Source organism: Pleurodeles waltl, chromosome 11 (genome assembly GCF_031143425.1).
Source record: "Pleurodeles waltl isolate 20211129_DDA chromosome 11, aPleWal1.hap1.20221129, whole genome shotgun sequence".
Classification (NCBI taxonomy): Eukaryota; Metazoa; Chordata; class Amphibia; order Caudata; family Salamandridae; genus Pleurodeles; species Pleurodeles waltl.
Window position 1 is genome coordinate 84,880,530 of NC_090450.1, and position 16,866 is coordinate 84,897,395.

Consider the following 16,866-nt stretch of genomic DNA (forward strand, 5'->3'; position numbering starts at 1 on the left):
ACCTAAGGCACTTATCTCCCTCCCTTTTACCCCACCGAAACAGCTTAGCAGGGGTGAAATAAATCCTAAACAATGTTTTTATAATGCAAGGCTCTCAGACTGGAGGGGAGGAGAACTTTAATTCCGATCTCAATTGAAGTCTGTAAATCTACGTCCTCCTCTCCTAATTTCCTTGCCCAGCTTGCCTCATGCTGCTCTAAATTATTCAGAGCCATAGTCATTAGGATTTTATAAATTTGACCAATATTACAACCCGCCCACTGAATTGTATCTAAGAGGGGGATTCTTTCGAGAGAAAGAATACTCTCTTTGATCTTACTCAGGAAATCTCTCACCTGTACGTACTATAAAAAAGTCCTGCCCCCTAGCCCATAATCCTGCTGCAATTCAGTGAATGAACATAGCTGGTCAGCTGAATAGAGATCCCCTAGTTTGTTAAGACCAGATTGCTCCCACTGCCTGCCAATCACATCATGGAATATTGTAGGGAACAGCAGAGACCAAATAAGGGAGTATAACAGTTATATTTTTTACCAGCCAGCAATTTTTTCATCTTGTTCCACACTCTCCAGGTCATGATCAAGATCTTGAACCTCACTTTTTCATAATAACGTGGCTCACCCTGTCGTAGAAGACAGCCCTGTGCTGACCTCCCAAGTGCTAACTCGTTGATATTATAGGGATCTACATTATCCCTCAGACCAACTCTGCTGCCCTTCTTTGCAGAGAACATGACCTCCGTCTGTTGGAGGAGGGCTGCCCAATAATAAAACAAAAAGTTAGGAGCTGTCCAACGCCCATATTCTCATAGAAGAGTTAGGAATTTAAGGGCCCACCTAGTCTTCTTATATTGCTATAAAAAATGTATACATATGGAATCAAGTTTCCTAAGCAGAGACCGATCCAATTCAAGGGGAATAGTTCGGAAAAAATAAAGCACCTTAGGTAAAACAGACATTTTAAGCACATTACACCTTCCGACCAGGGTTAGATGTAAACCATTAATACGTCCCAAGTCAAAGCTAATCTGATTTATGAATGGGTCCAAATTAATCTGGTATATAGTGTCAACCTTGGGTGTTATCTTTATGTCCAGATATGCGGCGATATCCAGCCTATGGGTGTCTTTCAAATCAATGTTGTCTGCACACACACACAATATGAGGTTTTCCCCTATTAAGAAGATAACCTGAGCTTCTCCCAAATTTCCTGGCCAGGTTCTCAACCTCAGGTAATGCGTAATAAGGATCTGAAGTTATTATTGCAATATCATGCACGAATGCTAACACCTTTGTATCAAAACAGTTTATTCGGACTGGCTTTATAATCTGACTTTAGACAATTTGCCCTAAAAGCGAGTCAATATAGAGAGCAAACAAAATGGGGAGCTGGGATCCCCCCCGCCTTGTTCCTATAGTGATAGCTATTCTTCCAGATTCTTGGCACATAGTTTGGAGTTTGGCAAAAGGAATATAATTCACAGCCCTTACTGCCTTAACCAACCGTGGGCCAAACCCCTTCACTTTCAAAACTGCCCAGACATAACTCCATGACACTCTGTTGAATGATTTTTCTGCTTTGAGGAGGATCATAGCCATCCTGGCACCTGTAACTTCTTCCATATCAAATAAGGTATCTGACATGGTCTGATGTTCCTCTACCAGGTATAACCCAGTGTTGCCACGGCGAGACCAAATGAGCTATGATCTTCCGCAAGCAAACCTCAAAGAGTTTAGCATTTAGTTTAGGATCAGATTTAATCAAGGAGATAGGCCTATAAGAGCCTGGGCTATCTGGAGGCTTTTTTGGAGAAAATTACAATGCCTGTGACCTGCCAAGATGGAGGTGAACCCCATCTCACTGAACCCCTAAAAGCATATCCAGTATAAACGGAGTTAGTTCTGGACAGAGCACCTTGTAGAACTCAAGGGGAATTCTGTCAAGGCCTGCTGCTCTCCCTGAAGCTTGGAACTTTATTGCACAAGTGACTTCTTCTAAAGTAGTATCTGCTCCAAACACCCTACTTAACTCTGAATTTAACTGTCTGTCCCCCTCCTCTTCTAACTGTCTCTCTTGTGCCAGCAGAGTCATTTGCGGGGTATCCGCGGAGTATAAAGCCCTATAATAATCTTCACATATTTCAATATTATCTGTTGGTTCAGTGGCGAATGGCCCATCATCCCTTTTAATGCGTAACATAACTGATGACCTCACCTCTCACCCCCGCTTTAAAGGCATCCCAAACCATCTCCCCTGAGGTGCTATATCTGTTCAGACCCTTACCCATTTCCTCATATGCTCAATGTATTGGATATTTAAGAGCAATTTTCTATCAAAGGTCCACTTAGCCTGAGGCCTAAACCCTCCCAACCCCAATACTTCCAAAATTAGTGGATTATGATCAGTTAAAAGCATTTTGAGTTTCCTGATATCAACCTTACTCACTAATCCAGAAAAAAAGTAATCCAGCCAGACATACTTCCCGTGTGGACATGAGAAATAGGTGAAGCCGGGGTCCGACATCTTATTATTATCCAAAATATCCAGCAAACCATGACTGTCCATTAAGGACACCAAAGCCCTATGTACCTGGGGCTTTTTCCTACAGTATTTGGTCGTCTGTTTCCCTCCAACAACTAGTTGTACGTTTAAGTCCCTACTGGCAATCAGCAAGGTGGGCCAAGTAGCTAATTCAACTTCTAGATCTTCAAACAGTCTGGGATCATCCTGATTAGAGCCATAGATCGAGCAGAAACTCTACGATTGCTCACCTTCCCCACTTGTCCACTAACTTCCATTTAGCAGACCCGATAGGGCTTTCAGCCAATATAGTCACCCCACTGATCGTAGAACTCTGAGTAGTGCAACCTAGCTGAGAATAACACTGTATTCAAATCAACTCTCACTTGCCCCACTGGATATGTGTTTCCTGTAGACAAATAACATCAGAAGCCAAGGATCTGAGTATCTCTGCCAACCTTTGCTGCTTTTGTTTGTCATTTAGGCCGGCTACTTTAACTGAGCAGATAGACAATTTACCCATTCGACCTGAAATAAAAGCCAGAAGGATATACTAGTGCCCAACTCTTGATAGCTGATTCCCATCATATCAACAAAACATAGCAGCCAACACACCTGAGTCACCTTAGATTCCATACTGTTCCCCTTGTCTTGCCTCCAACTCTTGCTCATTTTGTGGGGTATTTTTTCCCTCTGCCATGCCTCCCTCGGCCCCCACCCACTTCTCCCCTTCTCCCTCCTGCCACCAGTGCACTTCTTTACCCTACCCTCCTTCTTGATCCCCCACGCCTCCCAATTTCCCTCCACAACAGGTGTTCCCCTCCACCCAGCCCTCCTCTGCTACCCCGCCCCCCCCAAGAGAAGCGAACAGATCACACATAGGTCTGATAAGATGTGAGCAGCCTCTCCGTCCCAGTCCCTGGAGTGAGCACATTCTTTAATAATGCCTTTACCACCAGATAGGTGCTCCCCTCATGCACCATTGCACCCCCCACCCAATTATCAAACTCCTCAACAATATTCAAGTCCAATCCACCAGGTATGTGTATTACTGATACATTATATTTCATCCATATACTAACCACGAGGGCCTCCCTCCACCAAATTGACAGGCTCACAGTTGTTATTTATGCATGTCCTCCCTGTATTCCTCAGCCTTAACTTCGGATGTGAGCACCCATGTACTGTTGTTCCAGACCACCTTCTAATGTATGGGGTTCAATAGAAAAGCATGAGCCCCTTTGTCCTGAAATGGTTTGATTAACTGCCAGAGATGCCACTGTCATTCCTCCATAATGTGGCAGAAATCAGGTTTAACAAAGAAAGAGATATCCCTGACAGATCTCTTAGCATTAGGTCTTGCTTTCTCATAGATTGCCTGTCTTAATAAATAATTTCCAATAAAGACCAAAATCACCCTAGGTTTTTCTGTGTTTACTTTAGGCTGCTTCTAAACCAGGGAATCTCTATGTATTCATTGAATCTCTTGGGTCCAATTCCAACCTACCAATTCATAGGAGGCTTTTTGGAACAGCTCCACAACAAACAGTCTAATATCAGGGCGTTCTTTGCCTTTCTTTGCCTTTCGCCACCCCTACAACCTGCAAATTGTTCCACCTGTGGCGATTTTCGTGATCGCCTTGTTTCCACTGGACATCTATTAGCTGGGCCTCGTGCACCTCCACCTGCCCTTACACATGGGCACATCTGACTCAAAAGCCAAAGTCCTAGTTTCCAAATACGACAGTCGGTCGACTATAGTGGCGCAATCCTTGGCCATTTTACAACCCACTCCTTGCAGTTTTCGAGTTGCAGCTTGAGCCCTATGACTGTTGAGCCTGGTTTCCTCTCTGTGGAGCATGAAGCATTGGTATATTGCTTGCAGCATTGAAGGACTTGAATTAAGTGTCTCACGAAAGCCTTCAGACTTGCCTCCTACTAGCTGATCTGTTGGAGAGTAGTCCCATTTCAAGCCTTTCCCAGTGGCTGCCATCCTTGTATTCTTTTTGACAATCTTACGGGAGCACTGTGTCCTGATCCACATTGCTTAAGGCATTATCGCTAGAGTCGGCGTCAACTTGGAGTCCCCCAAAGACCATTCTGTGCCATCCATCAAGGAGAAAAAGTGCTCATTTCCATCTAAATCTGAACTGGCACTTTTGCTGTTATCATAGGGGCTTCTACCTAGTCTGTTTACCTTGCGGGAGTCAGGGAGAGGGTACAGTTCTTTGCTGCCATCTGTATTAACAAGTAAGAACACACAATGGGCCACCCTAAAACAACTAACTTACATGTTGTATAGATATAGTTATATGATTTAAATACTTAAATAAGGTTATAGTTACCTCTCAAGCCCGTATATAATTTATCCAATGTCTACTTTATTTAAATCTCAGCATATGTGAATTCATTTATTTGTTTTATCATTTCACATAATACTTATCTAAACATAGTAAAAATATTCATACATAGAAATGAACACTCCCCTCCTACTCAAATACCATAAATAACCTCCAAACTTCCATATATACATCAATCAAACCCACGCATCCACATATATGCCCACTCAACCTCTATTCAAAGCATAAATGAAATACAGGATACACCAGTTGTCCAACAATACTAAATTCCGATTATATGTATTCTTCATGAACTTCAATCTATAGATAATTAAAATAAGCGTATCCAATCCATACAGGCATTATATCACGCTGGTTTGGCGTATCCAAACCACACAGACATTATATCACGTTACATTGGGCTGAGATTCAAATTATAGTCTATCAAGCATATATTGAATCTAACAGATCATGAAATTGACTAATTTTGATTATCTATAGTGCTTGCTCCACTTTCTCATTGAGCCCGCTGGAGCCCTCAGTTAACTGCGATTCAGCTGAGGGGATGGCGTGGCTTACCTTAGAGTCCCCCAATTGTTGATTTAGGTGTATGCCTTTCTTGGCAGCAGGCCCTATTTCCTCAGTGGCTCCAACTGATTCAGCAGCTGGCTGTTGCCTTGAATCCTTCCAGAGAGACAAGACCAAGCTTTCCCCTTTCTCAGAACCAGCCACCAACTCCTCTGTCTCAGCAGTAGGTTGGAGTGCAGGGCCGCGTAACAAACCCATGATTAATGCCCCAGTCACAGGCCCGGGGGTCTCCCTTACTCTTTTTCTCTGATGCCTCCCTTTTCTCCTCAGGAGGAGGGCATCATCCATTCGAACGCCCCGTTCCCACTCCAACAGGCTCTTCAGTAGCAGGCTTTGGGTTGTTGAAGTTGAAACAGACCTTTTTAAAAACCCGGCACCAACCATCTTAGGTCCCATCCGTCTCATTTGCCAGGTGCCGAAAATAGCAACAGTGCCATGGCTACATTCACTGCCCCCCAAAAATGTTGCAGTTACAGCCACCAGCCGCAATCAGGTGCGTAAAAGCCTTTTTTGGTAATCAGCTAAAGGATATTTCTTCTTGCTGAAGTGGCTTTCTTACAGAGCTCTCAAGAACCCGGCTGCGGAGCCAATAAGCATATCTTTCCAGGCGGCTTCCACACAGCTCTATGACTGGCATGCTCGCAACTCCAGGCAACTACACAGAGAGCTGTGCTACAGCTGCATCAACCGGCCGCTATTTTGCTTCTTCTCACTGGCTACATTTGGAACAGCCATGCCATAACTTGCAGTACTCTCTCGTACACAGGCCCTTGTTAAAATCCCAAGATGCTCCAATCTGTTCTGGCTGGCATTTATTTGTCACCCCCCACCCCTCCACCGGTGGCACGTCCCTGAAAATGCCAGTAGAATATCGGCAACCAACTGGCAGTAAAAAACATCTTCCTGAATTTGAAGGTGGTATGGCCTGCTGCAATAGATTGGTATCAAGCTCCCCCTACTGCGCCTCAGAATCCCAAGCCATTCTTGCCCTAAACTCGCCATCGTACTGGTCCCATGTGTAGCCCCTATAGTTGATCTGTGCCTTCCAGATGACGTCCATAAACTTGTAAAGTGCTATGGATCTCTCCGGGAGCTTCTTTCAATATACACTAGCGTATATTAAAAAGGCCGTTGTCCAGTTTTCTGTTGTCAACAGCACTTTAGGCCTCTTTTCCAATTCATATTCTTCCTCCCTGGACCCTTCTTTGGTCCTCAGCTCCCTGTGTAGTAACTTGAGCATTTCAAAATATTTGCCCTTCCAATTCTTCTCCTAGGTGGCTAACATAAGGTTCGTACCAAGCACCTTGGACACCCCCATATAACGTTGCTTCTTAATTGTTAGTTCTTTTCTTTCTAGCACATCTGACTTCCTGTCTGCCTGTTTCTGCACTACGCCCATACCAATGCTCTGTGCTTGTGGTCTTTTCCTTTCCCCGTACCCATGCTGTGCCCCCTGCCTTACTGTTACCTTCCTAACTGTCCTCTTGAACTGCATCATGTTTTGTCCCTGTTTTTAGCTCCTCTGTGACTATGCCTGTGTCTGTCACATAGCGTCCCTTCCTCAGTCTAGACCCCATGCCCTCTAATGTCTTCCTTACATCCACACCAATTAACACCTTTCTGGAGGCACATGCCCCCTCTGCAAAGTCCTTACCTGGTGCCAGTGCCATTCCGGAGCCTGCCGTCTCACAATTTGTCCTCTACGCTCTGGCACACCTTGCCTTCCATGCCTTTGCTGGCCAGCTGTTGCCTCCTGAAAAACACTACACACAGCCTGGTTAGACTCACCCACCTCCTATCTGACCAACTACTTTTTGCCACCACCTGGCCTTTGCCATTCATGGCTTCATATCCTCCAACAGTTCACCTTCTTCCCAACTCTCTTCATTGTAATCTAGCAAGGTCTCACCCAGTGCCTCATCACCTCCTACTCCCCTGACATCTGTCTCCTCACGCCATTGAGTATTTACTGTATACCTTATAAAGGTGTGCTGATCTCCAGCTCGTTGAAGGGCAGTAAAAATGCCCTACCAACCTCTGCGGCAATGATGACCACCAGGGGCCCCGCTTCGTGTTGCTGGGGGTCACGCCAGACCCTCCCGCTGGTTGCACCGATGATGCCACCTTGAATCGTCTTGTGTCAATGATCGTGCTGTCCTCTACCGTCGTCCATCTGTCCTCCCAGGGCCTTGACTTCACTTCTCATCAGGGTAACAGAGCTGCACAAGGCTCTCCTGAGTCTGCCACCACATCGAAGTCTCCTGCCTGGAAGAGAAAAGAGAGACCCGGTGTGCTGGTTCCTATAACATCGACCTCCTCGGGTGCCCCTACCTCCAGCACCCAACATTATCTACTGTGCCCTTCTGGGACCTCCTACCTGCTCCCTGAACTCCCTGGGATGTACCGTCTGAACTTGTCAAACTTCCTCCCTGCTACATACCGGTTCAGCCTACCCTGGAGTATACCCTCTCAAAACACCAGCCACTTGCTTTTGTCAACATCCTCCTTCCCCAATCTCGTTGGACGTTTTCAAGCTTTCCTGCATCCTCTTCATTCTTGCCTTCACTCCAGTTCAAGGGTGTTGCCAACAACGCCAAGGACGGGCCCCTTGCAGCTGCTTGCTTGCAATGACTCCTTTTCCCTCGCTTCCTGTCCTTTCTGGATCCCCACCTCCAGGTGACCCTTTTTAACTTTGACCCCTGTCCTGGCAAACCCCTTGGCCCATAAAGGCCAGAGCCCTGCTGGGGCCCTCTCAAGCCACCTTATCTGAACTAGGAACACTGTGACCCATCGCCACTCCCCCTCTGCCAGGCCCTTGGACCACACTCCTTCTTGTGTTCCACAACAGCCTCAGCAGGCCCCTGCTGCCTTGTCTGCTCGTTCTCTCCCTTCTCCCCACCGAACCTGCCGCTGTCTCCAGAGTGGCCTGTCTGTTTAAGGCTGCTCAGTCTACTCAGCCAGCTGTCCCCCGCTCCCTTTCACAGAAGCAGCGTGCATGTTCGCCATGTCTCCATGCACCGCGCTGCCTCTTAACACCCTTGGGCCTCTCCTGGTGATGCAGCTGTGCCATGCAGCCTTGTTACGGGACACACAGGCTTTCCTTCCTCCTGTCGGCCTGCCCCTCGCGCCTTTGGGGCCGCTCGTCATGTGCAGGAGCAGAACGGTTCTCTCACATGCTTTCTCTGGGGTCCTTTAACCTGTTGCAGTGGTGAATGGGCCAGCACCACTGCAGCAAAAACATCAGAGGCCGACTGAGCCGTGCGGCCTCCTGACGTTACACCAGCTACTAGCAGGCCCAACCGACCTGCCTCCGCCACCAGCCTCAACGCCCGTTCAACTCTGTCATCCACCATGGTCATCAAGGTAATAATGCAATGCACAGAATGCACCAATCATGACAACCTATGAAAAGCCCACATAAAATTCCTTTTGCTATAACCAGACACCATGTCACTTAGGACAAAATGGTGGGGGGCTACCAAAATGTTTCATTATATAGGACTACCTATATAGCCCAATTACAGTTCAAAGGTGGCGGTGCAGTCGCTGGACTGCACACTGCCCCAGTCCTTCCAGGGGCAAGTCTCCCCCTGGTTGGCTGCTCCCCAAGACTACACTCATAGTTAATTCTTGATACAATAAGCTAAGTAACTGCCTAAAACAGCCACTTAAATAAGCACAGCTCATTCATTAATCACAGAGATAGCAAAGCAATAAATCAGTAAAGAAAATTCGAGAGAAGTATTCTGAGCACTTAACTCATTAATGAGCAGCAAAGAAAGAAAGAAACAGAAGTGAGGTTCAGGGATGTTATGGACTCATGAACGGTCTCTATTGGCTGGAATATGCTTTTTGTGTTTCCTACAGCATTTATGGGAGCTGTAGTTTGCTTGTTGATATTTTTGGGAAGTTTCTCTCTGCTGCTGATGAGTAGTAAAGTTAAGAGAAGCATAATCGAGGTCTCCATGTCCTGACACAGAACCATTATCTCCAATACACGGGTGTTGACATTGTGATGTCTAGCCACGGGCGTAGCTTGGTCAGTAAGATTTGGAGGAGTAGGGTGTGAGCTTCATATTTCCCAACAATCACACTGGTTAAAATACATTATATAAGAAGCAGAGCAGGGGGGAGGGCTTTGAGGAGCATAGGAAGGGAGAGCAGCAGGAATTGTGAAGAGTACTTTAAACTCAATATTTTAAAATAACCATTGTTCAGACCTCCAAAATAGAGACAAGAGTGTGTGAGTGTGTGTTTTTGTCTGCAAATGTTTGTAAAAATCTTAAGTGAAATGCTACGGACACCTCACCATAACCGATTTAAAGCACCTGTACCCAACTATTTACTACAGAATACATTTATTAAGAGAGTGTAACGCCCCCAAACACCCCCACACCACCCACCCACACCCCTTCCCCGAAGCTACGACCCTGTCTAGGGCCCAATCACTACCTAACATCCAGTGGATTCAAATTACTGTTGCAAAAGTGAAGAATTACATATGCAATGTCCAGATCTGGAAGGGTATTTGGGGCAGCGAGTATTAAATTATCTTTATGAAGGTATGTTTGTGGATACCATAACATCTGCTGTCAGTTGAGACATTAGGGATATCTAGAAACTTGCTGTGTGTCAGCAGATTGTCTTCCCTACTCAGACACTACTATTCGCCCCCCCCTTAGTCAAAGTTGGAAAACTGAATGTGCTGCTTACTCTGCTCCAGGATTCTTTGCGGATGTTGGCCAAAAGAAAAGTGGCTCTCAGCAATTGATGGAAGGTGGGATCTTCGATCTGGAAGCAATGCCCAAATACTACAGAACTAATCACATTGGCAACACAGTTTGCAATCGGCTTTGCTGGATCCATGGGTTTCCCTGAGAAGATGAAAAGAGATCAAATGTAATCGGTTTCCAGCAGAAAAGAGTGACCAGATGTTGGGACAAAGCAGTCACTACGTAAAACGAGGTACTACGCTGCTAGTGCCTCCAACGTTGCGTGAGTCAATCTTGATACAATTTTATAAAGTTTTTAACAATAAGTTCAAATAACATTGGATACAAGCTCCGAGATTGCTAGAAGGCTCATTGACACAATAAATATACTCGTGGGTAATAACTCATTCATTTCTAAGCCACTGATACAAGTTATATATTGGCCACTCACTTTGAAGCAAAATTGTCAAGCAACCATGCTTGAGACTTTCAAACATTGATTTTCACCATTTGCCTCTAAATAACTTCCAGAGGAGGCAACTACACAAAACAAAGGCTCCTGGCACCTTTCAATAACCTGTATGACTAAACAACTTAATGTCAACCTGCATCACATCATAGGGACTGCAGATGCCTTCCACTACATATCCTGGTCCCCCACATGGTGGATAAAATGAGGAGCAAGCTATCTATGCTGCCTGCAATTCCTCCATCATACTGTGGCCTTCTACAGATCTAGGTGGTTGGCAGAGAAGCATTTCTGGCGCCAGGATGGCAATGGCCTAGTAATCACATGCTCAGTAAAACACATACACATAGGCCCATATTTATACTTTTTAGCGCTGTATTTGCGTCATTTTTTTACGCAAAAGTGGCGCAAACTTACAAAATACAATTATATTTGGTAAGTTTGCGCCGCTTTCGCGTAAAAAAATGACACAAATGCGGCGCTAAAAAAGTATAAATAAGGGCCTTAATCCAGTGAGGTGGGTGAGAGGCAAGTGCTGCGCCTAATTCTGCCTCTCCTCAGGTTTGCACAGACCAGGGGAATAGAGGAGAGTAGTAGGGTGGGAAGAAAGAATGTAGGGTGCAGATTTATCATTATGTGATGCGGTGCAGTACAGCAAAGCCAAAATATTTAAATAATACAGCGCATTCCTGCCTTTTCCCAGTACTGGCGCACAATATGCACCATGGTGCAAGGGTGTCTGCATTGTAAGCAGGTTTATTTTTTTGCAGGAAGGGGCACCACAAAAAATCCCCTGATGCATTTTTCTATTTCTGAGTGTGCTGCAGCATGCATTAAACTTAGAAAGAGGGCCAAATGAGGAGAAATAAACATAATTCTCCACGTTACTGCTCACTTGGGGAGGCGTAAACTTTTCGGTGCATTCTCAAGTCTACCACTTATGATAAACCTGGGAATTTGTCAAAATCCATGGGTGTTGCTTGGGAACACCCACGCACCATCCATGGAATGCCTCCCTGGGGCAGACTAATACAACGTAGCGATTTGTACTGCATTGCGTTGCTCTGGATTTATCAAGCCACTAAGGGCCACGTGAGATGGCCTTGCCTCGTTTGATAAATTGCACATAAGGGCTGCATCGTGCTTGCACCCCATCGCGTGGTGCAAAAGCGATGCAACCTGTTCATAAATATTGCCATAGATATCATGGTGGGCATATTAGCAAGCTCACAAAAGCGCTTCTCCCATATTACCCCATTTATACACGAGGATCTTTCAGACGTGTTTGTAAGAGGAAGCAGGGACAGAAGCAGCATGAAACTGTGCATGGATAGTGTCAAGAAAGCATCTCCTACTCCTGGATTCAATGTGACAGAAAACTCTTTCTTCACTATCGTTTTTACGTTGTCTCTGACGTCATTCAGAACCTAATTCCCTTACCTATGTTAATTCTACATCTGTTTAGTGGTTGACGTTTTTGACTGGCACATGTTACTTATCAAAGCCACAACGCAGACACACTGCACACATCCCTCTAATTTCCTAAATATAATTAACTGGAAAAATCAGCTTGCCAAAATCTTCAATAATAAGTGCGAGGCATAAAATTATTCTCCCGCTTGCACAAATCCTAAAAAAGACCGTTACAGGTGCCATGTATATTATTAGAATTTTGTAAACTGATCTATAAGTGAATAGGTCAGTTTGCAAAATTAGTGTGCATTCACAAAAAGTCAGTGCACAGTGTGAGGCCACTTTTTGAAAATGTAAATGATGTAGGCCTGGCACTAGGGTTTTTACATCTTACAGTCAGCCAATGCTTTTGAACCTGGTGCCTCCATTTGTCACTCTTGGAAGGCACTGATATCCTTACAATATATAACAAAGAATGCAAAATTGAATAGTTGCTAATGTGTTCTTTAACCTTAAGTTTGAGGGGTGAGCCATCTCAGACACTCTTGAAGTATACAGGCCCAAAATCAAGAGGCTGCTACCTATGCCTCTTACGTTTGAGGTCCCAAATTTCAAATTTGCTGAGTTTTTGGTAGATGTAATGTGTATTCTTCAATGGACCTGATTTTGGTCCACGGAAAAGTTAAGTTCCCACAGTGAAGCTGTTACAAATGCCTTTACCATAGGGGCACTAAAAACACCCATGGAAATGTCTGTCTTATGTATATCACATTAAAAGCACTTTTGTCTACCCTCTGTCTGTTTCCCCTAGTATTATCACAGCACGAAAAAATCCTGGCCTAGATTTATCATCATTTGACGCAGCGCAATGCAGTAAGACAAGTTGCGAGAGCAGGAATGTGTCATATTTACCAATATATGGTGCATTCCTGCTTGCTAACTGCACCGGCACACTGTGTGCTGCCAAGCGTCAACGCAGGTACCCTTGCACCTTGATGCAACACTCCCTGCCTTGTAGGCAGGATTGTTTTTGTGCAGGAAGGGACACCTTGCGCTGCGCATGTGTTACTCCAGATTTACCAATCACCACCGGGCCACACAAGGCTTTGTAAATCTGACTATAGGATTACATTGCCCTTGAGTCACCCTGTGTGACGAAAGGGCAGCACAATCCTATGATAAATCTAGGCCCTTATTGAGATTGGGTTAAAGCAATGTGAATCACTTTCCCATGCCTTTGTTCTACATAAAAAAAGCATATGTTAATTACATCTTCCACAACCTTTGAAACCAATCAGGCTGGATAGGACCCCATGTAGTCAAGACAACACACCCATAATTCCATTTAGGAAGTCTACCTTTGGCCTTATTACCCAGAATTGGAAACTGCAATACTTCTGACCATTGCTAAAATAGTAGTCTCAGGAAAAACACCTGAGGAACATTTTTTATTTCTCTGCCTGTCAACCTTGGATGTTCTGGGTGAACGCCCATCACAACAATGATATGCAATTTGTACATCGACTGGCTTGTGAATGAGTGTTTTGTTTGTGATGGGTCTTACTAGTTGGCTGCTACACAAATTGTTGATTCTTAAAGGGGTTGTAAAATGACCTGCACAAGGAATATTAATTAGGCTTGTCACAGTTTGCGAATCCCTATGATTGGCTGAAAATGGGGGTTGGAAGCCTGTAAGAGACAGCAGTCCTTCGTCCCTGTATTTGCATTCCTAAAAAAGAACATTTATTTTTAGGTCTGGTGTTAGCCAAAGACCTTTTGATTTTACTAAAATAATATGTATAATATACCCTACTTAAGCCTCTAGTTAACGTCATTTTGAGTGACTAAATTTTTCTCTTTCACAAGGTCGACATCAGCACACAATGTACTCCCCTTTAGTGCCATCGTTGGCTGATGTGATTGTAGGCTGCCTTTTAAGTGAACATAGGGCACGTTCCAGTTCTATCAGTTCATGTCTCCATCCAATGCTGTTGTAAATTCCTTTAGAAGAGGATTGCTGCTATGTCACAGCATACCATATTGTGTTCCTGTGTTTCGCCAATGGTTCTGTCATGAACTTTGCCCAGGAGGAAAAACAAACTTTATTGTGTTTAACGTGCAGCATAATTGTAAAGTTTTATTTAAACATAGGTGGGGTGTAATTTGGTTTTTAGCCTCCAATATTGTTTGCTGTTAATCATCTTTCCTTCTATCTTTCCATCCTCTTTCTTTCCTTCTTTTCTTTTTACTTTCTCTCTTTCTATTTCTTTTTTTACTTTTTCCTCCTTTCTTTCTTTTTTGCAATCTTTCCTTCTTTTGTTCCCCTTTTCCTTCTTTCTTTCCTGTATTTTTTGTCTTCTCTCTTTTTCACAACTTGTTTAATTTCTTTTGTTTCTTTTTTACCTTCTTTCCGTCTTTCTCTTTCTTTCTATTTTTGCCATCCTTCCTTTTTCTTTCATTCTTTCCTTAATATATCCTTCTTTCCTTTTTCATTTGTTCCTTTCTTTCTTTTTTCTTTTTTTGCCTTTCATTATTTGTCTTTTTTCTCTTTTTTGCATACTTTTGCATACTTTCTTTTTCTTTCCTTTTTACATTTTTATTTCTTGACTTCTTAACTTTTTCCTTTTCCCTTCTTTCTTGCCTTCTTTCGTTTTCACTTTTCCTTCTTTCTTTCCTTCATTTGTTTTTTCCTTCTTTCCTTCTTACTTTCTTTTTTTGCATTCTATCTTTGCTTCTTTCTTTCTTACTGTCTTTCTTTGTTTCCTTCTTTCTTTCTTTTTAGATTATTTCCTTCTTTCTTTTCTTTTCTTTTCTTTTTCCTTTCTTTCCTTCTTAATTTATTTTTGCCTTCTTTCTTTCTTAATTTCTTTTTTCTTCTTCCTTTCTTCCTTTCTTCTTTCCTTACAACTTTCTTTCTTCCTTTTTGTTGTCTTTCTTTCTTTCCTTCTTTCTTTCTTTTTTACATTCTTCCCTTCCTTCTTCATTTCTTTTTGCCTTTCCTTTTCTCTCTTTGTAGCCTTCTTTCTTTCTATTTTCATTCCTTCATCCTTTTTATATTTATTTTCTTTCTTTCTTTCTTTCTTTCTTTCTTTCTTTCTTTCTTTCTTTCTTTCTTTCTTTCTTTCTTTCTTTCTTTCCCTTGTACCTTCTTCTTAGACCTGACAACCTTAGAGTGGTCATCCCCCACCTTTTTGCCTACCTCCCTCCATCATTTTTCTGACACTGTTTTTCCTGGTTTTAGGACTCTTTGCACTTTACCACTCCTAACCAGTGCTAAAGTGCATACACTCTCTCCCTTAAACATGGGAACATTGTCTCATACCCAATGGGCATATTTAATTTACTTATACGTCCCTGGTAAGTGCACTGCATGTGCCTAGGGCCTGTAAATTAAATGCTACTAGCGGGCCAGCAGCACTGGTTGTGCCACCCACATAAGTAGTCACTTAACCATGTCTCAGGCCTGCCATTGCAAGGACTGTGTGTGCAGTTTCACTGCCACTTCGACTTGGTATTTAAAAGTACTTGCAAAGCCCTAAACTCCCCTTTTTCTACATATAAGTCACCCCTAAGGTAGGCCCTAGGTAACCCATAGGGCAGGGTGCTATGTAGTTAAAAGGCAGGACACGTAAGTTTGTGGTTTATATGTCCTGGTAGTGGAAAACTCCTAAATTGGTTTTCCACTACTGTGAGGCCTGCTCTTTCATAGGATAACATTAGGGCTACCCTCATATACTGTCTGAGTGGTAGATTCTGATCAGAAAGGGGTAACCAGGTCATATTTAGCATGGCCAGAATAGTATAACAAAATCCTTCCTATTGGTGAGGTGGATTTTATATTACTATTTAAGAAATGCCACTTTTAGAAAGTGAGCATTTCTCTGCACTTAAAATTCATCTGTGCCTTACAGCCTGTCTCAAATCCACGTCTGGGGTGGTTGACAGCTCCCTTGTGCATTTCACCCAGACAACCACAAACACAGGATACTCTGTCACACCTGCACTCATCTGCATACTGAATGGGTCTCCTTGGGCTGGGAGGGTGGAGGGCCTGACACTTACATTTCAAAGGCTAGTGGCCTTCCCTCACACAATGGACTGCCAAATCCCCTACTGGCACCCTGGCAGACAGACCTGTACTGAAAGGGGACCTTGTGCAGTTCAAAACCACTCTTTGAAGTCTCCCCCACTTCAAAGGCATTTTTGGTATATAAACTGGGTCTCTGACCCCACCAACTCAGACACTTCTGGACCTGAACCTGCAACCTGTCAAGAGGAACTGCCTGAATGTCCAAAGGACTCATCTGGACTGCTTTGCTCTGGAGGACTGCTGCCCCGCTGCCCCGCTGTTGCTCTGCTGCCCTGCTACCCTCTGACTGTGCTGAGAAGTACTCTTCAAGGGCTTGGATTGAGCTTGCCTCCTGTTTTCTGGTGTCTCAGGGCCAAAAAGACTTAGGGCCATATTTATACTTTTCGACGCACAACTGCGCCAACGCAGTTGTGCGTCAAAAAATCGCCATTCTGAAGCGCCATGCAGGCGCCGTATTTATTCAATGACGTTAGCCGGCGTTAGCCGGCGGAGCTGCCTGGTGTGCGTAAAAAAAAATGACTTACACCAGGCAGCGCCGGCGTAGGGGAATATGGAGCTTGGGCGTCAAAAAATGGGGCAAGTCAGGCTGAGGCAAAATTTTCGCCTCAACCCGATTTGCGCCATTTTTTTTGACTCCCTACACCCATTGAAATGACTCCTGTCTTAGCAAAGACAGGAGTCATGCCCCCTTGCCCAATGGCCATGCCCAGGGGACTTATGTCCCCTGGGCATGGT

The 16,866-nt window shown here is 44.1% G+C and overlaps 1 protein-coding gene across 1 annotated transcript in view; it reads right to left on the bottom strand.

Moving 5' to 3' along the window:
* Positions 1 to 16,866, bottom strand: part of LOC138265440 (cytochrome P450 2J5-like) — a 94,780-nt gene that overhangs the window by 54,646 nt on the left and 23,268 nt on the right. Inside the window, exon 4 of the mRNA XM_069213144.1 lies at positions 10,161 to 10,321. Coding sequence (XP_069069245.1) covers positions 10,161 to 10,321 — 161 coding nt within the window. The remainder of the gene's footprint in view (positions 1 to 10,160; positions 10,322 to 16,866) is intronic.